This window comes from Dipodomys spectabilis, unplaced genomic scaffold, assembly GCF_019054845.1.
Source record: "Dipodomys spectabilis isolate Male_0828 unplaced genomic scaffold, ASM1905484v1 ptg000034l, whole genome shotgun sequence".
In the NCBI taxonomy this organism is placed as follows: Eukaryota; Metazoa; Chordata; class Mammalia; order Rodentia; family Heteromyidae; genus Dipodomys; species Dipodomys spectabilis.
The window spans coordinates 9,134,549-9,162,056 of NW_024870711.1; the positions used below are offsets into that span (position 1 = coordinate 9,134,549).

At 55.3% G+C, this 27,508-nt stretch overlaps 2 protein-coding genes across 4 annotated transcripts; both read left to right on the plus strand.

Annotated features, from left to right (window-relative positions):
• On the plus strand, positions 1–18,546 carry Abcb8 (ATP binding cassette subfamily B member 8). 2 transcript variants are annotated; one of them, XM_042677262.1, is made up of 16 exons: positions 2–216; positions 5,319–5,631; positions 5,961–6,116; positions 6,191–6,285; positions 6,428–6,533; positions 7,288–7,449; positions 7,539–7,624; positions 7,747–7,844; positions 8,148–8,253; positions 14,354–14,387; positions 14,625–14,761; positions 14,908–15,002; positions 15,223–15,356; positions 15,603–15,750; positions 17,478–17,728; positions 18,223–18,546. In XM_042677262.1, the coding sequence occupies exons 1-16, from the start codon at positions 122–124 to the stop codon at positions 18,361–18,363; spliced, it is 2,157 nt and encodes a 718-aa protein (XP_042533196.1). In that variant the 5' UTR covers positions 2–121; the 3' UTR covers positions 18,364–18,546. The 2 variants fall into 2 exon arrangements, with proteins under 2 accessions (XP_042533197.1, XP_042533196.1); XM_042677263.1 differs by lacking the exon at positions 5,319–5,631 and having other exon boundaries at positions 1–216.
• Positions 18,547–23,024: 4,478 nt separating this feature from the next.
• Positions 23,025–26,952, plus strand: Asic3 (acid sensing ion channel subunit 3). 2 transcript variants are annotated; one of them, XM_042677143.1, is made up of 11 exons: positions 23,025–23,558; positions 24,098–24,248; positions 24,738–24,865; positions 24,976–25,165; positions 25,252–25,308; positions 25,392–25,539; positions 26,077–26,168; positions 26,253–26,332; positions 26,435–26,506; positions 26,688–26,746; positions 26,836–26,952. In XM_042677143.1, exons 1-11 carry the CDS (start codon positions 23,025–23,027, stop codon positions 26,894–26,896), a joined length of 1,572 nt encoding a protein of 523 aa, XP_042533077.1. In that variant the 3' UTR covers positions 26,897–26,952. The 2 variants fall into 2 exon arrangements, with proteins under 2 accessions (XP_042533077.1, XP_042533078.1); XM_042677144.1 differs by lacking the exon at positions 26,688–26,746.
• Positions 26,953–27,508: the final 556 nt, after the last annotated feature.

Below are 27,508 nucleotides of genomic sequence, written 5' to 3' on the forward strand. Positions count from 1 at the left end.
CCACCAATCATCACCAAGGCGCGAGGGTGTTGTCGGGATGGAGGACCTAGCCAGCATGGAGCCTTAGGTGGGATGAGGGTGAAATTGTCGTTGCCGGCTGCTCCCGTCTTCCTGCCCCAACATGTTGGTGCATCTATTTCGGGTTGCGATACGGAGCAGCCCTGTCCCAGGCAGGTCGCCGCTATCCCTCCGCTTCCAGACATTTTCGGCCGCCAGGTAAAAAGTGATAGCTACTCGGAGCATGGGCCATTGAGCAGCCCGGCGGGGCGCGGGGCCCGCTGGGAGATGGAGTTCCGGGCTTGCGCGAGGCCTGCTGGGAGCTGTAGGCCAGTTCGGCCGGGGTGGAATGTCACTCCCTGGCCAGCTGGCCTCAATTATTTATGGGAGGTGCTGGTGTCAGCCGGAGAGTCGTCACATTTGCATACGTGAGTCACTGCTGAACTCAGCCGACTCGAGGTCAGAGGCCACGCCCCGTTCGCCATTGTCCGCCAGGGGGCGCCGTTCCCGGCCTCCATCCGCCCTCTGGGAATTGATCTGGAGAGTTGAACCAACCTTGTTTTTTAGAGTCAGAGACATTTAATGTTGATAGTGCTTCCAAGAGTCAAAATGAGCCATTTGAGCTTGAGCCTGTCAGCTGGGATCCAGTTCTGTAACTCGTTCTATCCAGAAAGGGATGAGTGGGAAACAAGCAAGGATCCGCAAACTAAATCTTGAATGTGAAACTAGATCTTTGTGAGAAGGTACTGATGCTCTTCCAATCTAGCAGCGAACAACCTGAGGGCAGGACAGGAAGATCGCCAAGGGCGGGTGACTCAAGCCGCCTTTGGAAAGGCTGCCCCATCCTATTGATGGAGGGAGAGAAAGATCTGGGGCGAGCTGTGTCTGGAAGTACTGGTGCTGGGAAGTCGTCCTCCGGTTGTTGGCAATCCTCAAGCCCTTTTTAGAGTCTTAGTTTGGAGAAGATGAGAGAGAGAGAGAGAAGTTGGACAATGGCCACAGTAAATTATTAAATGGTTTGAGAACAGTCTTAAGGAAAGAAGAGTGTTGATATTATTTAAACCAAAGAGAGACTCAGGAAAAGTCATCAAATATTATTCGAATACATGTGCATTCGTTAGTGTTTTTTGAAGGTAGATCATGAAGTAAATTTAGTAGGTGGTGACCATTTAAAAGTAAATACCAAAAAAAAAAAATGTTCAGGCTGGGAATGTAGCTTAGTGGTAGAGTTCTTGCCTAGCATGCATGAAGCCCTGGGTTCGATTCCACATAAACAGAAAAAGCCAGAAGTGACACTGTGGCTCAAGAGTTGGAGTGCTAGCCTTGAACAAAAGAAGCTCAGGGACAGTGTTCAGGACCTGAGTTCAAGCCCCAGGACTGGCAAAGATAATAATAATACTTAAAAAAATAGGGAAAGCATTTTGTATAATGTGTCCATTTTAAGTAGTTTGCGATGTAAAATGACATTCACAGTAAATATGTATGTTTGTAAACATTACAGTTTTCAGATCACACTATTCCACATCTCCGATGAAGTCACACAAATGTCTCCCCAACATCTCTTATGTCCAAGAGCTCTGCTAAATACTGGAGTATAAAATTTTGCTTCCTGCTCTTTGAGAAAGCTAATGGAATAAATAAGAAAGGGAAAGGAAGGAAAGAGAGTAAGTTTCTTTTTCTAAAACTTAGGATAGACATTAGGAAATACTGGCAAACAAAACAGACTATGCAGGTGGAATGGGCACTGAGAAAGTATCATGTCCATCCATATGGCGAGAAGTACAGGCCTCCTGGAAGTAGAGAAAGGAGGAGATAGTCTAATTAGAATAATCTGGAGCTAGGTGCTGGTGGCTCACCCTGTAATCCTAGCTACTCCGGAGGCTGAGATTTGAGGATTGCAGTTCAAAGCCAGCTGGGGCAGGAAAATCTGTGAGATGCTTATCTCCAAACTGGAAGTGGCACTGTGGTTCAAGTGGTAGAGCGCTTGCCTTGAGCTGAAGAGCTGAGGTACAGCACCACCCAGGCTCAGAGTTCAGACCCCCACAACCAACAAAAAAGAAAAAAGGAAAAAAAAAAAAAGAAGAGTCTGGGAAAATGAAAAATTATGATAGTGAAGGAAAAAAAAAAAAACTCTCACTATAGTCTTTTTCATTGTTATTTTTGTTTTGTTTTGTTTGAAACAGGGTCTCTATGTAGCTCAGACAAGCCTGGAATTCATGATCCTCCTGCCTCAGCCTCCAAAGTGTTAGTGCTACAAACGTGTACCACCACATCTGACTTCTGAGCCTTTCCCTATTATTAGTCTCTTGGGTCTTTGAGTATCCCATCAAGTCCTCTTTAGCCAGATAACTTTTGCTTCTAATTAGCCTCTCTCTAGCCAGTTCTGTCTCACTTCCCTCTGCTATGATTTTTTTTTTCTTTTTTGTTGATTGTAGGGCTTGAACTCTGGGTCTGGGCCGTGTCCCTCAGCTCTTCAGCTCAAGGCTACCACTCTACCACTTGAGCCACAGTGGCACTTCCAGTTTTCTGGTGATTAGTTGGTGATAAGAGTCTCAGGGGATGTTCCTGCCTAGGCTGGCTTTGAACTGGATCCTCAGATCTCAGCCTCCTGAGTAGCTAGGATTACAGGCATGAGCCACCGGTACCTGTTCCCTCTGCTATGATCTTAAAAATGCAGATTTGATTATGTTCTACCCAAGTGGACTTGGACAGCACTCTTCATTGCCATCTGAAGCCCAGATGCCTTGTAGAAACTAGAATGACTGAGCCTCTCAAGTCTGTGACTTTCTTCGGTGTGAATGTCCTCTGCCACATTGATGAAACTTCTCATCCTTTCTTCCTGCAGACACCCACCTGCTTCCCCTCTGCCTTGAGCTTTCCTGTATTTTCCCTACAGCTACCTATACTGGCCAACTTGTGTTTATGCAGTCTCATCTGTGCCTCTGATGGACAGCAGCACCCGCTCTATGTTCTCAGTGTGGCTCCAGTTTCCTGTGCCTGACTATGGGGCCACCTGTCTAGTAGTTACTTTGCTTATCTTTATCTTCATACTCTCAGCACCTGCACACAGTAGTTTACAGATATTTTGAACAGTTGAATATACATTACATTTTATAGATATGGTCCCTAAAGGTACCAGAGGGCTTGGCCTAAACAAGGTAACAAGATAAGTCCTTTGTGTGTGTGTGTTCACCTGTGCTGGGGCTTGAACTCAGGGCCTAGATGCTGTCTCAGCTTTTCACTCAAGGCTAGTGCTCTACCACTTGAGGCAAACCTTTAATTCCAGCATTTTTGGTGGTTATTTGGAGATAAGAATCTCACAGACTTTCCTAGCTGGGCTAGCTTTGAACTGAGATCCTCAGATCTCAGCCTCCTTAATAGCTAGGATTATAGGCATGAGCCATGAGCACGCATCTTAAGACCTTTGTAGGCTTTTTATTTGTTTGTTTTGTTTTGTTTGTTTGTTGGCCTGCCCTGGGCCTTGATCTCAGGGCCTGGGCACTGTCCTTGAGCCTCTCTGTGCTCAAGGCAAGCGCTCTACCACTTGAGCCACAGTGCCACTTCGACTTTTTCTGTTGATGTGGTATTGAGGAATCGAACCCAGGCCTTCATGCATGCAAGGCAAGCGCTCTACCACTGAGCCACCTTCCCAGCCCCCTTTGTAGTTGTTTTGTGTTTTCTCCATCCTCTGGTGGAGGGAGAGCATGTGGCTCTTTTCCTCCATGCATCGCTGCACACAGCAGTCTAGGCCCAGGAGGGGGAGGTAAGGTGATGAGGTAGAGTAAGTCAGAGACCTTTGGTCACCTGCTGACCTGGACCTTCGCATATAGCCTTGGACATACTGTGTTTTTGCAAAGTGGAACCAGGCAGAGTAGAATGAGTCTGATTCCTGGAACTAGACATCAAGAGCTCCTCTCATTCCATTTCTGTTGCCTGAGGACAAATTATATCAGATTTCAATTTTGCATACATTTTGTACTATCAAGTGAGACTCAGGGCATCTCCTGGGGGGGGGGGGGGGGGTTGGGAGTCCAAGGCGGTGAGCTCAGCACTGAACTGTGTCTGCCTTGTCACTGCGATCCTGTGTCCTGGAGGTATAGAACGGGAGCTCACTTCTCAGCTTACCTCTGAGCCTTAGGCACCTAGGACTTCTGGGTCCCTGTCTATCAGAAGAATGTCCTGGACTGGTGGCTGTCATCTCATCTGCCCACCAGCCCTGGTAAGCCAGGATTGTGAAAAACAGGACCTGGAAACCAGCGCTGACCAGACTTGGTGTCTTGGGAGGTTAAGCGAGGCCTCTGGCTGGTGCTGGCAGGGGCTCGCTTGGAGATTGTGCAGAGAGGGTAGAGAACGCTTTGAAGATTATATTTGGTGCTCAGAGTCAAATTCCATAGCTACTTTGCATGTGTGCTTTCATTATAGAACTTGAAGTTGCTTAAGAGAGCAGCTTTGAAGCGAGCTGCGGCAGCATGCAATCGTTTCCGCTGTGCTACAGTCCTAGCTTCTTGGGAGGAGGAGGCAAGAGCCTGGCCTGAGCCCAGGAGCTGAAGGCTGGCTACACAGGAAAACTTTTTTATTTTTTCTTGCTGGTCCTGGGGCTTGAACTCAGGGCCTGGGCACTGTCTCTGAGCTTCTTGTGCTCAAGGTTAGCACTTTACCACGTAAGACACAGCTCCACTTCTGAATTTTTCAGTGTATGTGGTACTGAGGAATCGAACCCAGGGTTTTATGTGTGCTAGGCAAGCACTCTACCACTAAGCTACATTCCCAGTCCAGGAAAACATTCTAAGATATTGTTTCAAAAAAGAAAAAGAGGGCTGGTGGGGCTGGGAAGGTGACTCAGTGGTAGAGCACTTGCCTTGCATGCATGAGACCCTGAGTTCGATTCCTCAGCACCACATAAATAGAAAAAAGCCAGAAGTGGCACTGTGGCTCAAGCAAGCGGTAGAGCACTAGCCTGAGCTGAAGAGCCGAGGGACAGCGCCCAGGCCCAGAGTTCAGGCCCCATGACCGACCAAAAAAAAAAAAAATTTTTTTTTAAAAAGAAAAAGAGGGCTGGGAAGGTGGCTCAGTAGATTGCTTGCCTTGCATGCATGAGGCCCTGGGTTCCATTCCTCAGCACCCCTTAAGCAGAAAAAAAGCTGGAAGTGGTGTTGTGACTCAAGTGGTAGAGCACTAGCCTTGAGCTGAAGAGCTGAGGGACAGCGCCCAGGCTGAATTCAGGGTGGATAAAGAGAAAACTCTGCTCCCAGAGGAGCAGCTCAAGGAGTCATTTGAGGGACGTCTGGGACTGCACTATCTTTGTCCTTTTCTCCTTGCAGGTCCCCAGATGGTCACCTCAGCTCATCCCTCCTCAGAGCCATAGCCCAGCTTCGGTCACAGCTCCGGGCCTACCTCCCTCGAGCCTCGCCAGCTCCCAGCCGGAGCCCGCCGGCCTGGTGCTGGGTTGGGGGGGCGCTGCTGGGCCCTGCGGTGCTATGTAAGGGTCCCCACCTCTGCCTTGTGGCACTGTGTAAGGCAGAAGAGGCCCCGCCTGCCTGCTCTCCACCCTGTGTGGCGGAGTCTCGATTTAACTGGAAGCTCTTCTGGCACTTTCTAAGACCCCACCTGCTGCTCCTGGGGGCAGCCATTGTGGTGAGGCTTTTCTCCTTCCTCCATACTACAAACAGGAAGACCCTGCCCCCAGCCTGGACTGCCCAGGGACATCTTGCTGCTGTGTCCTGGGGCCCTGGGACTCAGGGTACTAAAGAGGACCAGTGCAGAGGGGGCTGGGTTTGTGGGGTACTGGGAGCAGGGCGGGGCAAGGAGCCTGGGCCTTAGCTCTCAGAGAAGCCCTGCTGAGTCCCCACGAGCAGCCGCAGTGTGGACAAGACCACGACTCAGCCAGGGAGGGGGAGGGCAGCGCCCCTCCCCACCCTCCCCACCCTCCAAGCGTGTGTCCCCTCTGCCCTGCCCTGTCTCAGCTGGCGTTGGGCGCCGCCCTGGTGAATGTGCAGATCCCCTTGCTCCTGGGCCAGCTGGTAGAGATCGTGGCCAAGTACACGAGGGAACACATGGGGAGCTTCATGTCTGAGTCCCGCAGTGTCAGCGCCCACCTGCTCCTCCTCTATGGCATCCAGGTACAGCAGGGTAGGAGGGCCTGGACACAGAGAGGCCTTCCTGGGGAACCCCTAAACCCACCTGCCTCTCACAGGGACTGCTGACCTTCGGGTACTTGGTACTGCTGTCTCACATCGGCGAGCGCATGGCTGTGGACATGCGGAAGGCCTTGTTCAACAATCTGCTCCGGTACTGCCAGCAGCTGGGCACAGGGTTGGGATGACTGAGGCCCCTAAGGGGTCCAAGGGAGGCTCTGGGGGTGGGTCACATCCTGAAGTAATGTCTCTCTCCCCCCTACACACACACCTGCTGCCCCGTCTCTCATCACCAGACAAGACATTGCTTTCTTTGATGCCAAAAAGACAGGGCAGCTGGTGAGCCGTTTGACCACTGATGTTCAGGAGTTTAAGTCATCCTTCAAGCTGGTCATCTCCCAGGTCAGTGGTCCAGGCCCCCTCCTGAATACAGGCACCCCCCCCCCCCAGACCAGCCCCAGCCCTGCTGTGGGGTCCAGAGCAGAGACGGAACCTGAGGAAACGTGACATCCATGGAGGAAGGCCAGAACAGCTTGCTCTCCGGGTTGTGATATCCGACCTTCCTTAGATTGCGTTCCCCAAGGGCTCAGCCTAGAGTCAGTCCTGTCCCCGAGTGCTCACCCCTGCCAGCCCTGAGCTGGCATGATGGCTCGTTTCTGCATACTGGTGCCCTCCCCTGGCTGCCCCCCACCATCACTGATGGCCACTGGGTTAGCCAGACACCGCCCGTGTCAGCCAGCAGTGGTATCTCCCTAGGTTCTCTTAGTATAGTTTCTATATAGATTTTTTTTTTTTTTTTTTTTGTCGGTCGTGGGGCTTGAACTCTGGGCCTGGGCGTTGTCCCTCAGCTCTTCAACTCAAGGCGAGCGCTCTACCACTTGAGCTACAGCACCACTTCCTTAGTGTAGTTTCTAGAACAGAAAGAAGCAAACTGGAATTTGTTTACAGGAAAGAACGTATGGTACATGGATGTTCCCATCCCATAATACCTCCTGGTCAGAACCTAGCTGTCCACAAAAGGGTTCTGTTTGGTGACCAGTGACCATCTCTTAGCCTGAGCCTTCTTTGTGCAAATCTGTAGCCAGTCTGCCCTTGGTAATGGGCCATGTCACCGTGACTGTGTTCAGTAGCCTCCTGCCCTCCTCCCACCGCCCAGGGGCTTCGTAGCTGCACCCAGGTGGCCGGCTGCCTGGTGTCCCTGTCCATGCTGTCCCCACGCCTCACACTGCTGCTGGCCATCACGACACCTGTCCTGATGGGAGTCGGCACTCTGATGGGCTCCAGTCTCCGCAAATTGTCTCGCCAGTGTCAGGAGCAGGTACAGGAATTCCAGCTCATCTCCCCTGCCTGCCCCCTAACCTCTCTGGCCTGCCCTCCATCACCGCCTGTTTCCTGGCCTCCATGCAGATTGCCAGGGCCACGGGTGTAGCAGATGAGGCTCTGGGCAACGTTCGGACTGTGCGGGCATTCGCCATGGAGCAACGAGAAGAGGAGTGAGTTCTGCAGGGGTGGAACACAGAGCAGTGTCCTCTCCCAATATCCCCCCCAGCCCCCTCCCTGCCCTGAGCCCCAACCCATCTGCTTCCTGAGTGCCTGACCTGGTCCTTGTCCCCAGACGCTATGGAGCTGAGCTGGAGGACTGCCGCTGCAAAGCAGAGGAGCTGGGCAGGGGCATCGCCGCGTTCCAAGGGCTTTCCAACATTGCGTTCAACTGTGAGTGAGCGAGCCCTCTCTCCCTGTACCCCTAGGGGGCAGGCATGGCTTAGGAGGAGCAAAGATAGGTGAGAAGACCTCTCCATATTGACCGTCACCTTTATTTGCCAGGTACCCTGGCTGCTCATGCCTGCAGGTAACAGGAGAGTACTGAGCACCACCATTACCCCAGAACAGTTTGTGGGGAGACATTACTGGGTTCCACTTAGCTCCTGGCAGAACAGGATGTGGACTCGGGACTGATGCACTGAGCTCATTGCTCATCCTTGGGCATTTCTTCCTTCCCGTCCTCTCCCCACACAGGCATGGTCCTAGGCACGCTGTTCATTGGGGGCTCTCTCGTGGCTGGACAGCAGCTGACAGGGGGAGACCTTATGTCCTTCCTGGTGGCCTCCCAGACTGTGCAGAGGTGAGTGGGCCCTTTCCATCCCAATGGTGCCCTCTGCCATTGTGCAGAGCGCTGCCAGCCCAGGGTGCCAGCATGCTCTGCATAACCACTGACCAGTCCTGGACCTGCCCAGCTGGAGAGCCTCAGCTTGCCTCAAGAGCAGGCTGATGTGCTCTGAGTCCCCACTTAGAAATGTGTCTGGCATTGTTGGCTTCCCAGGCAACTCACAAGTGTCTATGAAAAGCTCTGTGCTAGTGCGCGCGCACACACACACACATGCACATACACACACCAATACTAAGGCCTGATCTCAGGCTGTTTGTTATTGTTTTGTTTTTTTGTTTTTGTTTTTTTGTTTTGTCAGCCATGGGGCTTGAACTCATGGCCTGGGCACTGTCCCTGAGCTCTGTTGCTCAAGGCTAGCATTCTGCCACTTTGTTTTTTGGGTTTTTTTTTGGGGGGGGGTCCAGTCGTGGGGCCTAAACTCTGGACCTGGGCGCTGTCCCTCAGCTCTTCAGGTCAAGGCTAGCGCTCTACCACTTGAGCCACAGCGCCACTTCTAGTTTTTTTCTTTTTGCTTATGTGGTACTGAGGAATCAAACCCAGGGCCTCAAGCATGCAAGGCAAGAGCTCTACCACTGAGCCACCTTCCCAGCCCCCATTCTGCCACTTTGAACCACAGCTCTACTTCTGGTTTTCTGGTGGTTAATTGGAGATAAGAGTCTCATGGACTTTCCTATCCAGGCTGGCTTTGAACCACAATTCTCGGATCTCAGCCTCATGAGTAGCTAGGATTACAGGCATGAGTTACCAGCACCCAGCTTACTTGGCTTTTTCTCTCAAGGCTGGCACTCTACCACTTGAGCCACACTTGTACTTGTGGATTTTTGCTGGTTAACTAGAAGTAAGAATCTCATGGACTTTTCTTTCTTTTCTTTTTTTTTTTTGCCACTGTCCCTGAGCCTTTCTGGCTCAAGGTTAGCACTCTACCACTTGAGCCAGGCGCCACTTTTGGCTTTTTCTCTTTATGTGGTGCTGAGGAATGGAACCCAGGGCTGCATGCATGCTAGGCAGTCACTCTACCACTGAGCCACACTCCCAGTCTCTCATAGACTTTTCTCTTCAGGCTGGCTTCAAATCTCAATCCTCAGATCTCAGCCCCTGGTGGCTAGGATTATAGGTGTGAGCCGATAACCAGCTGGCAAGCTTTGAAAACAGTTGTCAAATACACATAATGTACAATGAACAGTGTGCACATTTCTTTTTTTTTTTTGATCCGGTCATGGGGCCTGAACTCTGGGCCTGGGCGCTGTCCCTCAGCTCTTCAGCTCAAGGCTAGCGCTCTACCACTTGAGCCACAGCGCCATTTCCGGCTTTTTTTTCCTTTTTGCTTATGTGGTACTGAGGAATCGAACCCAGGGCCTCATGCATGCAAGGCAAGCACTCTACCACTGAGCCACCTTCCCAGCCCCCGCTTTCCTTTCCTTTTCTTTTCTTTTCTTTTCCTTTCTTTTTGGTCTTTTTTTGGTTTTGTTGGTCATGGGGCTTGAACCCAGGGCTTGGGCATTGTCCCTAAGTTCTTCTGATTAAGGCTAGCACTCTACCACTTTGCGACACAGTGCTACTTCTGGTTTTCTGGTGGTTAATTAGATAAGAGTCTCACAGACTTTCCTGCCCTGGCCGGCTTTGAACCTCAATTCTCAGATCTCAGTTTCCTGAGTAGCTAGGATTACAGGCAGGAGCCACCAGCGCCCAGCTTGCTGTGTGCATTTCTGAGGGCACACTCAGTCGGGTCAAGCACAGTGCAGGGCCCTGCACCCAGTACCAGCACCTGTTGCCCAACACTGTCATTCTCTGTAAGGGAGACTGCATACCTCCCCGCCCCCAGAGCACTACTGCTCCTCTGTCTGTGCAGTCAAGCAGCATTGTCCATATGTGTCCATATGTATTCCAGGCTCCTCCAGGTTAGCATGCTGCAACTTTGTTTCGTTGTTTTTTGTTTTTCGGGAGGAGGTTGACATTGGGGCTTGAATTCAAGGCCTTAAGCTCTTGCTTGCCTTTAACATTCAAAGTGAGCACTTTACCAGTTAAGTCAAAACTCTTGTTTTGGCTTTTTACTGGTTCATTGGAGACATGTCTGACCCAACAGGGCTTTAAACTGAGATCCTCAGATCTCAGCCTCCTGAGTAGCTAGGATTGCAGGCATGCGCCAACTGGCCCTACATAGGATTTCTTTTTTTTTTTTTTTGGTCGGTCGTGGGGCTTGAACTCTGGGCCTGGGCGCTGTCCCTCAGCTCTTCAGCTCAAGGCGAGCGCTCTACCACTTGAGCTACAGTGCCACTTCCGGTTTTCTAGTGGTTTATTGGAGATAGGAGTATCACGGTCTCTCCTGCCCGGGCTGGCGTTGAACCGCGATCCTCAGATCTCAGCCTCCTGAGTAGCTAGGATTACAGGCGTGAGCCACCAGCGCCCGGCGTCCTGCATAGGATTTCTAAGGGTGTGCCTCTCCTCTACCTGTCATCTGCTTGACAGTTTCCTGGGATGAGCCACAGGCCCTCTGTCCCTGGGACTGTCACCCTGTAGCTTGCCAGTTTACCTTCATCTGGAGCTACCTGCTCATCAGGGCCTTGTCTGCCTTGGCCAGGCCATTGTCCATCAGCCGCCTCTTCCCAGCAGGCCTCCCGTCCTTCGCCTCCCCAGCCCAGGGTGAGTGGTTCCTACTGCTGGGCTCCTCTTTGCGTTTCCCCACACATAGCAAGTATGAAAAGTACATAAATATATGTTAGGATAAATAATTAAAGAGTGACTATGCTATAATAAATAATTAAAGAGTAAAGACCTGTTACCACCAGTCACAGCAAGAAAATAGATAACCCCATCCACCCCATGGCTCTTCCCTTTGCCCACTGGCCTTCCTCGGCACTGGCACTCCTGATTCTAGTGGTACCCCATCCTTGCTCAGAATCTTATCTTGCCACAATTGTATTTCCCCCCCATCCCTCCACCCCCACCCACCCCCGCCGCCAGTTCTGGGGCCTGGTCACTGTCCCTCAGCTCTTGAGCTCAAGGCTAGCACTCTACCACTTGAGCCACAGCACTACTTCCAGCTTTTTCTGCTGTGGTGCTGAGGAATTGAACCCAGGGCCTCATGAATGCAAGGCAAGCACTCTACCACTGAGCCACCTTCCCAGCCTTCCCTGAGCTTCTTTTGCTCAAGGCTAACGCTCTATCACTTGAACCACAGGGCCACTTTCAGCTTTTTCTGTTTATGCAGTACCAAGGAATGAACCCAGGGCTTCATGCATGCTAGGCAAGCACAGTATCACCAAGCCACATTCCCAGCCTCTGTTTTTTGTTGGTTTGTTTTTTTGTTTTTGTTTTGTTGCTGGGACTGGGGCTTAATCCCAAGGCCTAGGCAATGTCCCATAACTTTTTTTTTTTTTGACACATTCCCAGCCCTGCCCCCCTTAGCTTTTTAGTTCAAGGCTAGCCCTCTACCACTTGAGCCACACCTCCACTTCCAGCTTTTTGCTGGTTATTTGGAAATAAGGCTCATGGAGTTTCCTGCTGATGTTGGATTCAAACTTTGATCCTCAGGTCTCAGCCTCCTGAGTATAGGACTACAGGCATGAGTGACCAATACTTGGTATCCATTTTTTTTTTTTTTTTGTCAGTTGTGGGGCTTGAACTCTGGGCTTGGGCACTATCCCTCAGCTCTTCAGCTCAAGGCGAGTGCGCTACCACTTGAGCCACAGCGCCACTTCCGGTTTTCTAATGGCTTATTGGAGAGTCTCATGGAGTTTCCTGCCCAGGCTGGCTTTGAACCATGATCCTCAGATCTCAGCCTCGTGAATAGTTAGGATGACAGGCGTGAGCCACCAGCGCCTGGCTGGTGTCCATTTCTTATAGAATCATTCAGCATCAAGCTTATTACTGGCCTGCTTGAACTGAAACTAGCCAAAGAAGAGGTGTTAGACAGCCTGTTCTTAACCCAAACAGAAGAAACACTTCTTGACCCAGACGCTGTTGCTTGAAGCAGTCTGCCCATTCCCACTGCTGCACAACTGCCATCCTCCACTGTTGTTGGGTTTTTGTTATTGTTGTTGTTGTTTTTCTTTGGTCGGTCATGGGCCTTGAATTCTGGGCCTGAGTGCTGTCCCTCAGCTCTTCAGCTCAAGGCTAGTGTTCTACCACTTGAGCCACAGCACCACTTCTGGTTTTCTGGTGGTTTATTGGAGATAAGAGTCTCACAGACTTTCCTGCCCCGGCTGGCTTTGAACTGCGATCCTCAAATCTCAGCCTCTTGAGTAGCTAGGATTACAGGCGTGAGCCACCAGCGCCTGGCTCCTCCACTGTTTTTGCTCCATGTTTCCCAGATTCTCTCTGGGCCCGAGGAGCCTCATCCCTCTTCTGACTCAGGAACTGTTGCCTGGTAGCTTTGGAATCCAGATGCCCTGATGTAGAGAGTGATGCCCATGCTCATGAGTCTGGGCTCTGACTTCCAGTCAGGAAGATCTTTCTAGTCCTGAGGACCCAGAGGACTGCTAGGCCCCACCCCACTTCTTTCCGACTCCTCACCTCCCCACAGCCTTGCGCACAATCACATTTCGGCAGCAGGAGGGCCCTGGGAGCCAGCATGCATTGTCTTAGGCCCTCACCCAGGTGGCTGACACAAGAATCAGATCCGGCTGGGCACCTGGGGGTGTGTATGTCAGTACTGGCATCCCGGGGGAAGGACAGACAGAGCAGAGAGAGAACAGACCTGGACAGACTGCAGCTCATCACAATTCAGGACCTTGCCCCACCTGGGTAGGAACGCAGCCTGCGGTATCTCAGAGCAAGGTCATTGCACACCGATGAGTCATGTGCGTTTTGGATTTCAGTTGCAGCCAGCTCGCTTGCCAGGCCCTAATGGCTTCCAGACCTCTCAAACTGGTCCCCTCCCCACGCACAGATAGCTCCCTGGCCTTACTCCTCCCTGTGGCAAGCACTCATGCCCTGGAGCCTGCCAGAACCACTTCCTTGTGGGCTTTGGGGTACCTCCCACCCCCAATTGTGGCACTGGGAGAAATGAGTCTGCTGCCCACAGTGCTGAGGAGTCAGTCTTTCCACAGTCCCCAGCACACACAGTGCCACTCAGACTGCCACGGGTCGGCCAGGCCATTGGGGACCCATGACTAACAGGCCATTGAGTCATCCTGCCGCTCAGCTCACAGCAGCTGGTCAGCCCCAACCCCAGCCCTGTCGGGACAAAGGAGGCGACCCACAGTCTAGACAGATAAACACGCCCATCTCCTGCACACACACACACACCTGCACAAGGCTCCAGATGCCAATTCTGTCAGGAAATTTTCTTCTGGGGTCTCCCCAGTGTTCCCTGTCGTCCCCTGGCCCGTTTCTGTTTTCTCCTAGAGATTTTCTTTGTTTTGGTGACAATACTAGGGAGTGTACTTGGGGCTTAGGTGCTGTCCTTTGTTTTTTTTTGCTCAAGGCTGGAGCTCTACCACTTGAGCTACAGTTCCAGCTTTTTGCTGGTGTAGTCTCAAGAACTTTCCTGCCCAGGCTGGCTTCGAGCCATGATCCTCGGACCCCCATCTCTTGGCTAGCTAGGAGGAAAGCCACCAATACCTGGCTGAGAGGACTTTCTTTTCTTGTACCTTCACGTGGATGTGTCATTGCTTTCCCAGGAGTTCAGCATTAGCCCTGACCTTCCGTGGGGGCCACAGCGCTGTGACATCAGTCGAGGCTAAGGCGGGGGCCCCTCCTCGAGCACTTGAGATGCCATGAGCTGGCTTCATTCTGCGCACTATAGACCAGGATGGTGTAGACACTGCACTGAGGCCCAGGCCTTTGCTCACCCATTGCCTCCTGGACCCCCCTCCAGGTCTAGAGTAGGCTGGCAAACAGCTGCCATCTGCAATCCAGGAGGGCATTGACCCTCAGTGAGGTGTCCCTGGGTCCCAGAGCTCCTCTAGCTCCCGGGGAGGGGCCACCTTTGTCCCACAACCCCGTGTCCTCGCCTCTCCCTTTTTGTAAGTATTAGCTAACCAATTGCGCCACAGGAGCCTCCCCGCTTCTTTCTGGCTCTCATCACCATGCTTTCCACCCTCTTTCCTTGCAGGTCCATGGCCAGCCTCTCTGTACTGTTTGGGCAGGTGAGTGGGGGTGGGGGGGTCACAAATGGGACACTCTGATCTGGACTGGGACTACCCACCCCTGGGGTTGCGTGGGCACTGCCCTTGTCTGAGGGTAGGTCTGGGGAGAGGAAGGAGTCCTGAGGCCCAGGGCTGTGGCCAGCACCAGGCGTGCTGCATCCCCTCTGTGGCCCCCAGCAGAGTGCTTTCCTGCGAGTCCCAACTCCCACCTCACCCAAGCTCTGGATCCCCCTGCAGGTGGTACGTGGACTCAGCGCAGGTGCCCGTGTGTTTGAATACATGGCCCTGAGTCCCTGCATCCCTCTGTCGGGGGGCTCCTGCATCCCCAGCACGCAGCTGCGCGGCGCAGTCACCTTTGAGAACGTCAGCTTCAGGTGAGCACGAGTGGACAGAGTGGAGCCGGGACCTGTAGCTTAGACTGCAAGGGGCAAGGCGGGAGGCCGGCCTGGGCTTCTGAGGAGGGAGGAGGGTAGCAGGGGCCCTGGAGCCTGAGCTAACTGGGGCTCCTGGCTGTTCCCAGTTACCCGTGCCGTCCTGGCTTTGAGGTGCTCACAGACTTCACCCTGACACTGCCCCCTGGCAAGATTGTGGCCCTGGTGGGCCAATCTGGAGGAGGTAAGGGGAGCCCCAGCACTGCCTCACCCCACTATTCTCTGGGCGCCACTAGGAGCCTGGCTGGGAGTAATGAACCCAGTCTCTGAGGCTCTGCACCTCCCTGGACTGGGGGGGGGAGGGGGACTGGGGGGCGGGGAGGGTTCGTCATTGCCACAGAGGTCGGTCTGCTGGGACAGCCTGTACAACGCTGCCTGCTTTCCTCACTCCCCCAACCCTCCAGGAAAGACCACAGTGGCTTCCCTGCTGGAACGCTTCTACGACCCCACAGCCGGTGTGGTGATGCTGGACGGGTATGACCTACGCACCCTCGACCCCTCCTGGCTCCGGGGCCAGGTTGTTGGCTTCATCAGCCAGGTACGAGCTGGAGGCCCCCATGCCTTCCACCTTACCTCTCCTTTGAGGAAGCTGTCTGTGCCCTTAGTAGAAGGCACCTCTGCTTGCCTGGCCACTCCGCTTGACCAGACTTTGAACTTCTGGCTGTCCCTTAGATCTCCCAAGGAATCTGTCAAAATAGTCTATACCCGTGGCAGCCCTTGACATTCTCTCAGAGGTAGAGGCAGAATGTCTGTGGATTCCAGCTTGGTTCTCCCTCCCCCCCAGGAGCCAGTCCTGTTTGGAACGACCATCATGGAGAACATCCGCTTCGGGAAAGTGGATGCGTCGGATGAGGAGGTGTACGCGGCTGCACGAGAAGCCAATGCCCACGAGTTCATCAGCAGCTTCCCCGAGGGCTACAACACTATTGTGGGTAAGTTCAGGGCTGGCATCCTGCTTGAGTCTGCTGAGATCCTGTGGGCAGTGAGCCGTCCGCTGGGGCTTGGTGAAGCCGGGGCAGCAGGACTGTGGCGGCGAGGACAGAGATGGCTCTCTGGGGACAGGGGAGTCCTAGCCCATGTTGGCCTGGGCACAGCAAACCAGACAGGCTACCGAGATAGGCAAGGGCCAGCAAAGCGGCAGAGATCACGTGGCTCCACATGACAGGAGTCTGGGCACAGACAAGCCTTCACAGAGCCTGCCGCATCCCCAGCGCAGTGAGTGGAGGATGCTTGTCGTTATTTCTTGCGCTTGTAGTTCCCAGGTTACCCGTCTTGTTCTTGTGCTCTTGAAGAGTGGTGCCTTGATATGATGGGGTGATGTCTTGTTCAGGTCTCCTGACTCCCAGGAGAGGCACGAATGGCCCTGGGACAGGCGATGTGCAGCAGCCACGAGTGTGCGCATCTTGAAGCTCCCAGCCTTACATCTTCATTCCATATTGGGAGTCAGATTTACTGCCCAGCATCTTGTCTCCAGAATGTTCCAGTACCTCTTAAGAGAATAACTGTGGGCTGGGCGTGGGGCTGGGCGTCAGTGGCTTGCTCCTGTAATCCTAGCTACTCAGGAGGCTGAGATATGAGGATCAGTCATGGGGCCTGAACTCTGGGCCTGGGCGCTGTCCCTCAGCTCTTCAGCTCAAGGCTCGTGCTCTACCACTTGAGCCACAGCGCCACTTCCAGCTTTTTCTGCGTATGTGGTGCTGGGGAATTGAACCCAGGGCCTCAGGCATGCAAGGCAAGCGCTCTACCACTGAGCCACCTTCCCAGCCCCTGTGAGACTCTTTATCTCCCACTAACCACCAGAAAAACTGGAAATGGTGCTATGGCTCAAGTGGTAAAGCAAGTGCTAGCCTTGAGCTGAAGAGCTGAGGGACAACGCCCAGGCCCAGAGTTCAAGCCCCACAATCGACGAGAGAGAGAAAGAGAGAGAGGGAGGGAGGGAGAGAATAGCTGAGGCCAGTGTCTGTGGCCCAGCTCTAGCGATCCCTGTGTTCCATGTCACTAATGCAGCTGTGTTCTTGCCGGCAGGACAACTCCCTGTAGGGGTGATCCCGGGGGCGCTCATGGATGGCGCTTTTTCTGAGTGTGCTCCCAGTTCATCAGGGCACCTCGGGACTGCCCCTCCCCTCTGACCTGTGATCCTGCCATTATCTTATTGCCCCTGGAGGTCTTTTGGGCTCCCAAGTGACTTATCACTTTTGCTGTCCTCCCTGGGCTTCAAATCCTGCCTTGCCTGAAGTTTCTACACTTCACAGCCCATGTTTGGGGGGCCAGAGGGCGGCCATTGCTGCAGGCACAGGGAAGGGAGCTGACCGCCCAGTTCAGAGGCCCTGCTGTATGCCATTGCCATGTGCATTTGGTTTTGGGGTGTGTGTGTGTGTGTGTGTGTGTGTGTGTGTGTGTGTGTGTGTGTGTGTGTGTGTGTGTGTGTGTGTGTGTGTGTGTGTGTGTGTGTGTGTGTGTGTGTGTGTGTGTGTGTGTGTGTGCAGTCTGTCACAGGGATAAGAAGAGAAACGTGCCAGGTGTCCCCCCACCCCCAGGCCTCAGGGACAGGATGAGCACCGCACTGCTGGCGTCACTCAGAGACTACTGAGCGTGCAAGATGGAACGTCAGGAGGGACTCGGTGCCCTTCCCTCACTACCCTGCCCTGTCCCTTCTCAGGCGAGCGGGGTGCAACCCTTTCTGGTGGCCAGAAGCAGCGCCTGGCCATCGCCCGTGCCCTCATCAAGCAGCCCACGGTACTGATCCTGGACGAGGCCACCAGTGCCCTGGATGCAGAGTCAGAGCAGGTGGTGCAGGAGGCCCTGGACAGGGCCAGCGCTGGCCGCACTGTGCTGGTTATTGCCCACCGGCTCAGCACCGTCCGTGCAGCACACCACATCATCGTCATGGCCAAGGGCCAGGTTTGGGAGGTCAGTGTGGACCTAGGGAGCCGGAAGTGGGATGGCATGGGTGGGGCCTGTTAGAGATTGGCTTCAGCCACGGGCAGTGGATCAAGAGATGGCCACTGAGCTGTGCCAGCGCCTGGCCAGGCCCCGGGCATTGGGAACCATGTCTAGAAGCAGCATCTCAACACATCCAAGAATTCCTGCCCTCAGATGAGCCCCAGGCTCTCCAGGCTCAAGTTCATCCTCTCTCCCCTAAGATGGTCCAGCAGCACTGGCACTCCCAGGGTCAGAGGCAAAGTCTAAGGGCCTCCCCACTCCCTTACCTGAGGGAAGGGGTGCATTTCTCCAAATGGAGCCAGCCCTGCCTCAGCCAGTTCCCTTCCCATGGAGCTGTGGGTTCCCAGGATCCCCAGAAATGGTACTGGCAGAAGTGACCCGGGCTGGATGCTTGGTGAAGGCCAGCTCTCCCAGGGCTCTGAGTTTGCTGCTGGTGGAGTAACCCTCCTGCGGTCTTCCAGGCCGGAACCCATGAAGAACTCATGAAGAGAGGCGGGCTCTACGCAGAGCTCATCCGGAGGCAGGCCCTGGATGCCCCACCGACTGCCACTGCACATCACAAGAAACCAGAAAGTCCCAGGAACGGCGAGCACAGACCTTGAGAGTCACCGTCTGAGGTTCAGTCTTACTGCCAAGCGTGAGCGGGGGCTCAGCTTGGGGAGCTGGCCAGCATACTGGGGTGTGGCCACCACCGTTGCTCCTCTGTTCACAATAAAACACGGCCCAGCAACTGGGCTGGGAGGTGGACCTCCCCACCCTGCTGCCTGCCACCTCCTTCCCGCCAAGTGCTGGAGTCATTGGTCTGTTCTCGGGCAAGGCAGCCCCAGACTCCTCCGCCTGCGCCTTTCTCTTCAGCCCAGCTCTGCCTGGCTGCCTGAAGCCGCTCAGGTGCCAGCTCCAGGGAATTCTGGCGGGGACCTGGCAATTCAAACCTAGGTATCCTACCCCTTGCCAGGGCCTTTCTTCCCTAGACTAGGGATGGACTTGTCCCCCATCGCCTGTCTGGGAGAGGGAGCCTCACCTTGGCCCATCTTCCAGACAGCCTCTCCTCCCACTAGGTTTATATGTGGAGGAGGGAGGAGGTGAATGCTGGGGCTTGAACTCAGGGCCTGGGTGCTAAGACTAAGGGTAGCTTTTTCTTTTCTTTTTTTTTTTTTTTTTGCTTATGTGGTGTTGAGGAATTGAACCCAGGGCCTCATGCATTGCAAGGCAAGCACTCTACCACTGAGCCACCTTCCCAGCCCTAAGGGTAGCTTTTTCAATCAAGGCTGGCATTCTACCACTTGAACCACAGCTCCATTTTTGGCTTCCTGGTGGCTAACTGGGGATAAGAGTCTCATGGACTTTACTGCCCCGTCTGGCTTTGAACTGGAATCCTCAGATCTCAGCCTCCTGAGTAGCTAGGATTAAAGGCGTAAGCCACTGAAGCCCAACAAAGGGCCTAGATTTTTGAGTTTCACCTCCCCTCCAGCAGGACAGATGCCTGCCCACCTGGCTCTTGGGTCAAGTTGGGAGGGGTGGGGCAGGGTGGCCCAGTCCCATCAGTAACTCCGCCTACCTGGCTGAGCTCTCTTGGCTTTGCTCTGTATACCTTAAGACTCTGGCCTGATAAGACTGTGGGCAGCCTTCCCTGCACTGAAGGAGGCTGAGAAGGGATTGCTGCACACCCAGAAGGCTGGGCTGCAGAGCTGTAGTTGCAAGTAGGAAGCCAAAGGGAGCAGTTAATGCAAATGCAGTGTGAAGTTGGGCTGAGGAACAGGGAGGTTCATGGAGAGGGTAAGATGGTAGCATCTCCTTGAAAACAAATGGGCAGGTCTGGTACAGTGGCTTACACCTGTAATCCCAACTACTCCAAAGGGAAAGATCAGGAGGATGGCAATTGAGGGCCAGTCCAGGCAAAAAGTTAGTGAGACCCTGGCTTAACAGGGTCTCACCACGCCTTCTGCACCAAGCCTGTAATCCAAGGTATTTAGAAGGCTATAGGTAAGCTCTTAGTCCAGACTAACACCAGGCAAAAATGTGAGACCCTAGGGGGTGGGGGGCAGTGGGGTGAACTGATTGAGGCAAAAAAGGGATAGGGTAGGGTTCAGGTGGGGGCAAGTGTACCTAACAAACCATAGGCCCAGAGTTCAAATCCAGTTATTTCCAGAAGAAAGAAGGACTCACACATGGAATCCTAGCAAATTGGGAGGCAGAGATCTGAGGATTACAGCTCAAAGCCCGCCCAGGCAAGAAAGTCCTAAAGACACTTATCTCCAAATAACTACCAGGAAACTGGAAGTGGACCTGTGGCTCCAAGTGGTAGAGCACTAGCCTTGAGTGAAAATGCTCAGAGACAGCATCCAGGCCCTGACTTCAAGTCCCATGCCTAACAACAACAAAAAAAGAAGACACCTGTAATCTCAGCACTCCGGAGGCCCAGGCAGAAGAATGGTGAGCTGGAGCCAGCCTGGCCTACATAGTGAATGTGGGCAGACTGCCTGAGTGCCAAGACTGGCCCAAAACTGAATGAGGCAGGTCTAAGTCCCACTCAGCTTCTCAGGGGCTAAGGAAATGACACCGGAAAGACTCCTGCACTGAGCTGGGGGTGGATAACCAAGAAGTCAGGACCTGTGCCTCTGTACTGCTGCACCAGCCCTTCCCCAAGGCTGTTGGCTGCCTGCTTTGGTTTCTCAATGGGAACTGTTCCCCATCCGCCATGTCTAGGCTCTAGGACTCCAGGGTGCCCTCCTCCCCAGGGGAGGGGAAGAGGTGCTGCAACTTCATAGCAAGCCAAACAGTTTAGCCTCTTCTATGGCAAAGAAAGGTAGTTTAGCCTTTCAAGAGTGGTGGCAACAGTGTGCAGGTAGAGCAGACAGCTGAAGCTGGGAGGCCAGCCTGGAGGTGGCGTCAGTGCCCCAGGTATGCCTCAGGAACCAAGGTGATACATACTCTCAGCCACTTGTGGGCACAGTTTAGAACCAGATGCTTCTGTGGGGGCAGCCACCCCCAGGTCCCAGGACCATAATGCCCTGGGGTTTAGTATACTGCTTCTTGACTGATCAAAGCCCAGCACTGGATTAATTGGCTTGTAAACTCCTCCAAAAGCAATCCAGAGAAGGGCCTTCGTTTCCTGGCTGGGCCTGGCCTCCTTCCGGGCCTCGATGTTGCCTGGCCCCCCCTCACAGGCCAGCCAGCGAGGTGCCTCGCATGTCACATGCCCAGCCACCAGGCTCAGGCTGCCAGGTTTGGGGGCTCCTTACAGCTTCGGATGGTTAAGGATGGTCTCGTAACCCGCCTCCCCCACCTCGCTCACCAGCCATGTGATTTACCTTGACCTTTCTGTGCCAGCCACTCGGGCCAGCTGCAGTCTGATTGCTGATTGCTTTATCTTGAAAGCCTCTTCCAAGATTAAATGGGGGTAATTTTCCATGAAGTAAAAACTCAGAGTTTGAATAGGTACTACATGCCTGGGATCCTAACCCTCAGGAGGTATGGCAGGAAAGATCTTGAGTTCAAGGCCAGCCTGCACTGCAGAAACCAATTACCTATCTCTAAATCAAAACAACAGAATGATCGTGGGGCAGTAGTTGGGAGAAGTGGGCACAGCTGTGCTCCCAGCCACTTTCCACTTCTTGCAGAGTTACACACTTGTCCCATGCCACTGAGCCTGGGGCACCCCCCCCCCCAAACACACACAAGCACAAACATGAGGGCTCGTCAGGAACAGTGGGCAGACCAGCAGTTGCAGCACCACAAGGTCACCAAAATAAATCTGGAGGCCCCCACTGCTTTTCAGAGAAATGGGGTAGAAATAAGCCTCTGTGAGCTAGTGGAGGTAAGTTTGCTTCTCAGGCATCCAAGGAAGTGCTGCCCGGTTTCCTGACAGACACGCAGGGCACATGAACATTCAGGACAGCGCTGGGCGTGACCGGCCAGGCCTGGCGGGCAGTGCCCTGCGCGGGGCCTCCCTGGGGCTCCCGGACTCTGAGCTGCTCCTTGTCTCACTTGGGGCCAGCTAGCACTAACCTTGTGGCCAGTGGCTGTTTCGGGAAGTCTCTTCCAGCTGCTGAGGAATTCCCTCCACCATCACAAGTGGCTGTGCTCTCTGGAGGACACAGCAAGCCGGCTCAAGGGCGTGGAGTCCCCGTTCAGAACAGACACTCGCTCCCCGATACTGGTGGCCATGCAAAGTCGCTTAGGTGCTGTGGAGAGGGGGCCACATCTATCAGATTGTAAAGGCAGTGGCCTCTTGACCCCGTGGTTCTATTTCTGGAGGCTGATGTGTGTGTGTGGATACACATAGCAGCACTGCTGCGTGGCCCTCGGGGCCTGTGGTTACCCAACACATCCCCTAATGCAGTAGGATGCAGCCACTTTCCAGGGACTTGTAGGTCTAGCCCGTGAAAGAGCAAGACAGCCGTAGAGCGCCCCTGTTCCTGGGGTGGCTGTTATTAGAGAGGTGGGGTGGGACGCCTTAGGGGGACAGGGCCACACAGAATGCAGAACACCCCTGATGCAGGGCCCCTTGGCATCCAGGGTAGTCTGGGGTGCTGGGGGCACAGGAGGAAGACCTGGGCCCCTGCCAAGTCCCACCACTCTCCAGCTTGGTGAGGGGCCAAGTCCATTCTGAGAAAGAACAAATGATCCCAGACGGGGGTCATGGGAAGACAGGAGAAAGGGACTGGACAAAGGGTCAGCAGCTACCACCAGGCCTGCTGTACAGTGACTTCAAGGAGACCTCGAGGGTCCCAAAGGCACCCCTTCACCCCAGTGTGCCTCCGGGCTGGCAACTTGTGCCCAAGACTGCTGCGGTTTCCTCCTGGCGCCTCTCATCTCTGACAGCAGTGCCCGCCCCCCACTCTGCACTAATGGCTCAGCCTGGGCCCCAGGGACCTCCCCTGCCCCCCCCCCCGACTTCTCTCTCGGTCCCCTTTCCCCCCTCGCTGCTGAAACTCAATCCTCTGCCGCAGCTCTAACTCCACACAGCTCCACAACCCCTACCTGCATCGCTGTCTCGGACAGAGCCACGGCACGGCGCGGCACAGCACAGCAGAGCTGCTGCGCGATCTGGACCCAGCCTGGCTGGACCACCAGGCCCCATCAACCCAGCAGGCCAGTGCCTCCCCGCCTCTGCCATTCGCTCCTCTCCCAGCCTCTCCTCTCCTTGCTTCCACTCTGTCTGCTTTCCTTACCTGCCTGGACGCCTGAATTCTGTCTTGACCAGCCTTCCAACCTACCCTCCCTCGCTCTGCTTCCAAGCGCCCCTTCCCAGGTTGTCGCCATGAAGCCCTCCGCAGGGCTGGAGGAAGCCCGCCGGCCAGCCTCGGACATCCGGGTGTTCGCCAGCAACTGCACCTTGCACGGGCTGGGGCACATCTTCAGCCCTGGGAGCCCGACCCTGCACAGAGGGCTATGGGCCACAGCCCTGCTCCTGTCGCTGGCGGCCTTCCTCTACCAGGTGGCTGAGCGAGTGCACTACTATAGGGAGTTCCACCACGAGACTGCCCTGGAGAAGCGGGAGAGCCACCGGCTCACCTTCCCAGCCGTCACCCTGTGCAACATCAACCCCCTGCGCCGCTCCCGCCTCACACCCAACGACCTGCACTGGGCCGGGCCTGCGCTCCTGGGCCTGGACCCGGCCGAGCATGCTGCCTTCCTGCGTGCCCTGGGCCAGCCTCCTGCACCACCCGGCTTCATGCCCAGCCCCACGTTTGACATGGCACAGCTCTATGCCCGCGCCGGCCATTCCCTGGAGGACATGCTTCTGGACTGCCGCTATCGTGGCCAGCCATGTGGGCCAGAGAACTTCACCATGGTGAGCTGGCTGCCTTGTCAGCCCGAGCACCCCTTAAGTCAGGGAACCCTGACCCCCACCCCCCCGGCTGGGCATTCCTTCCTCCCTGAGGACATAGGCCCCCTGCCCCAACAGGCTATTCCGTCCAGCCGAGGGAATGGCCCTCTTGCTGGGCCCTGCCCTGTGTGCCCGGTGTGCAGCAATGTCAGACTGCAAGCCCAAGAATGAGCCTCGAGTCCCTGCTCCTGGGGAGCAGACATGTCAGCCGAGAATGTTCTGCCAGGAGGAAAGGACCCTGCCTCATTGTTATTCTTCCAGTCTTAGAGGAGGGCAACCGGCCCACTTCCCTTTGCCCCCACAGGGCTGTACCCTGGGCTTTGGTGGGAGGGAGAAAGGCCTTAGAGCGATAGATGAGGGGGTGGTGGTGAGAGTTTCCCAACTACCGTGTTGATCTGTGAGACTGGAGCCATGGAGATGTGGGCTTCAGAGTTCCAACCGGAGTTCCCATGCCACTTGCTAGCCTGAGGGCCAGCTGTCACTTGGTCTTGGGCTCCTCCCAGATCTTCACCCGGATGGGGCAGTGCTACACGTTCAACTCTGGTGCCCAGGGGGCAGAGCTGCTCACCACTCCCAAGGGCGGCGCTGGCAATGGGTTGGAGATCATGCTGGACGTGCAGCAGGAGGAGTATCTTCCAGTGTGGAAGGACGTGGGTAGGCACATGTGTGGGGCTCCAGGGGAGGGGTGTGGAGAGGAATGAATGCATGAGGCTGGGGGTCTGCCCATGGGGAGCAGGGTGGGGCGCACTGGGAGGCTGGAGGCATAGAAGGGGTGCTAGAAACTAGGAGGAGGAGAGGGGAGGTGCACGGGTACAGGTGGCTCAGGTCTGTAATCCTAGCTACACACTGGGGAGGCTGAGATCTGAGGATCACTGTTTAAAGCCAACTGGGCACCAAAGTCCAACAAGACTCCAATTAACCACCAAAAAGCTGGAAGGGGAGTTGTGGCTTAAGTGGTAGCATGCTGGTTTTGAGCAAAAAAAGCTAAGGGTCAGAGCCCGGAGTTCAAGCCCCAGTACTGCACAAGAGTGGGGGGTGGATGGGGGGGGGCTGGGCTGGCTGGTCCCAATTCTAGGGATGGGCTGAGAAGGGAAGTCTTAGTGTGTGTCAGGGGAGAATCTCAAGCCTCACCCCCTTCCCCAGAAGAGACCCCTTTTGAGGCCGGGATCCGTGTGCACATCCATAGCCAGGAAGAGCCCCCTGCCATCGACCAGCTGGGCTTTGGGGCACCCCCTGGTCACCAGACTTTTGTGTCTTGCCAGCAGCAGCGGGTGAGCTCCCCTGTGCCGGGCCTGGCCTCTCCCCAGGTGACTTGATGCCAGTGACCTCCTGACCCCAGTGACCTCCTCTCCCAGAGCCTCCCTAACCCCTTCCTCCACAGCTGAGCTTCCTGCCACCGCCCTGGGGCGACTGCAGCTCGGTGTTTCTGGATCCTGACTTAGACCCGGAGCCCTCTGACCCCCTGGGGCCCCCCACCCCAAGCCTGCCTTATAGCCTAGTAGGGTGTCGCTTGACCTGCGAGACCCGCTACGTGGCTCGGAAGTGCGGTTGTCGCATGATGCACATGCCGGGTAAGAGGCCGGATCTCCGTGCGCCATGGGGAGGCGCTGGGGCTCCCGGAGCTCCCGGCGCTGAGCCCTCTCGCTGCGCTCCCCAGGCAGCGCGCCCGTGTGCAGCCCCCAGCAGTACAAGGACTGCGCCAGCCCGGCCCTGGGTGAGAACCGAGGTCCCCCAGTCCCCCAGACCCCACCCCGCCCCACCGGGCCGCCGCCCTGACCCGGCCTGTGCGGCCCGCAGACGCCATGCTGCGGAAGGACGCCTGCGCCTGCCCCAACCCGTGCGCAGCCACGCGCTACGCCAAGGAGCTCTCCATGGTGCGGATCCCCAGCCGCGCCGCCGCGCGCTACCTGGCCCGGAAATACAACCGCAGCGAGGCCTACATCGCGTGAGTGCCCGGCCGGACGGGGCCCTGGCGGGCACACGGGGCCCTGGCGGGCACACGGGGCCCTGGTGGAGAACGCATCATCGGGCTGGACCTGACTCTCTGTACTCATAAGCTCCAGACAAACTGCCAGAACATCCAACCCAGGGCATGGAAATGGCCCAGGGGTTTGGGGGTGTCTTTTTTTTCCTGTTTTTATTTTCGGCGCTGGGGCTTGAAGTCTGGGACTGGGCGGGGTCTGAGTTTTTGTGCTCAAGGCTAGTGCTCCCCCACTTGAGCCACAGTTCCATTTCCATCTCTTGCGGGGTTCGTTGGAAATAGTCTCATGGACTTTCCTGCCCCTGCTGTCTTGGACCCGCGATCCTCCTATCTCAGCCTCCTGAGCAGCCAGGATTACAGGCGTGAGCCAGTGGCTAGTGGCCCAGGGTTCTTGAAAGGAGTCGGAGACTCCCCCCACCCCCGCATTGGTTGCTGGTAGTTGGCCCCAGAGGCAGAGGTGGGTGAGGTCCAGCGAACAGCCAAGCCTTTCATGTCCTCCAGGGAGAATGTGCTAGTTCTGGACATCTTCTTTGAGGCCCTTAACTACGAGATGGTGGAGCAGAAGAAAGCCTATGAAATGTCAGAGCTGCTGGGTGTGTGCAGAGCATCAGGGTCCGGGGAGGGGGGGAAGCAGGGAGCCCCAGGTGGCAGGGAGCTGACCTGCTCGGCCTCCACAGGCGACATTGGGGGCCAGATGGGGCTGTTCATTGGGGCCAGCCTGCTCACCATCCTGGAGATCCTGGACTTCCTCTGTGAGGTGGGCAGGGCTCCATCTGGCCGAGGGAGGGGGGCAGGGAAACCAGGCCAGGAGGGGCCAGGGGGAAGAGTGGTGTTGGCCATGTCTTCTTGCCACTTCCAGGTGCTCCATGACAGAGTCCTGGGCTATGTCTGGAACCAAAGACGCTCCCAAAGGCATTCCAGCACCAATCAGGTAACAGCCCCTTTCCCTCCCCACCTGCCACCCCCAGCAGGGAGCGAGGCCCAACCCAAACCAAGACTTGGCCTACACGTGGGGGGAGATGGTGTGCAGTGATCTTGGCTGATCCTGGGAGGGGAGGGGCTTGGCAGAAGGAAGGTGGAGTCCTCTTCACCTCTGAACCTTTCCCTTCCAGTGTCAGGAAGGGCTGGACAGCTATCAGGCCCATGTTCCGCCCCTCAGCCTGAGCCACAGGTAACACAAAATGCCCCGCTCCGCTAAGGTCAAGGGAGGAGGGGTAGGGCAGGATGTTTTCCTGCCTCAGTGCTGCCTTGTCCCGCCAGGCCTCCCACCAAGACTCTCTCTGCCTCCCATCGCACCTGCTACCTTGTCACCCGGCTCTAGACCTGCTCTCTGGGACCTGGATATTCTGGACGTGTCCAATCGACAAGTGTTTTTGATGTCTTGGCCCAAATAAAGCCCTAATGTATGTGTCTGAGTTGTTGGTCTTGTAGGGCAGAGGTCAGGCCTCCCTGAGGAGTCCTCTGCCAGACTTCATCCATCTGAAATTTAGGAGGGACCCTGGTCCGAGTCTCCCTGAGAAGGGGAGGGAAGAGGATTATCAGCCATTTGTACCTCAGTGGGAATCAGACTTGTGCAGAGAGCTGGGCACCCAGTGCCGGCGTGACCGCAGGCACCGACTGCATTCCCAGCATATAGTTAGAGGAAGCGCAGCCTAGAGCCCAGTGCAGAGGAAGAGAGGCAGGGTGAGCACAAAGGGCGGTGCCACAGCTGAGAACAGGAGCTGCCCGCTGGCCTGCCTTCCAAGGTCATGATTCCTTTTCTCACATTTAGGACCAACTGTGGCTCCAACTCGCTTTGCCCAACCTCCCCATGAGGAGCTGAAGGCCCTAGTTTGGGCAGGAGGGACTTCCACTCCCCCTGCACGTACCTGGAAGGACACACTGGGCCTTGGCCAATTTCCCTCTTCTGCTGGAAAACTAAGTAAGGGAGTAT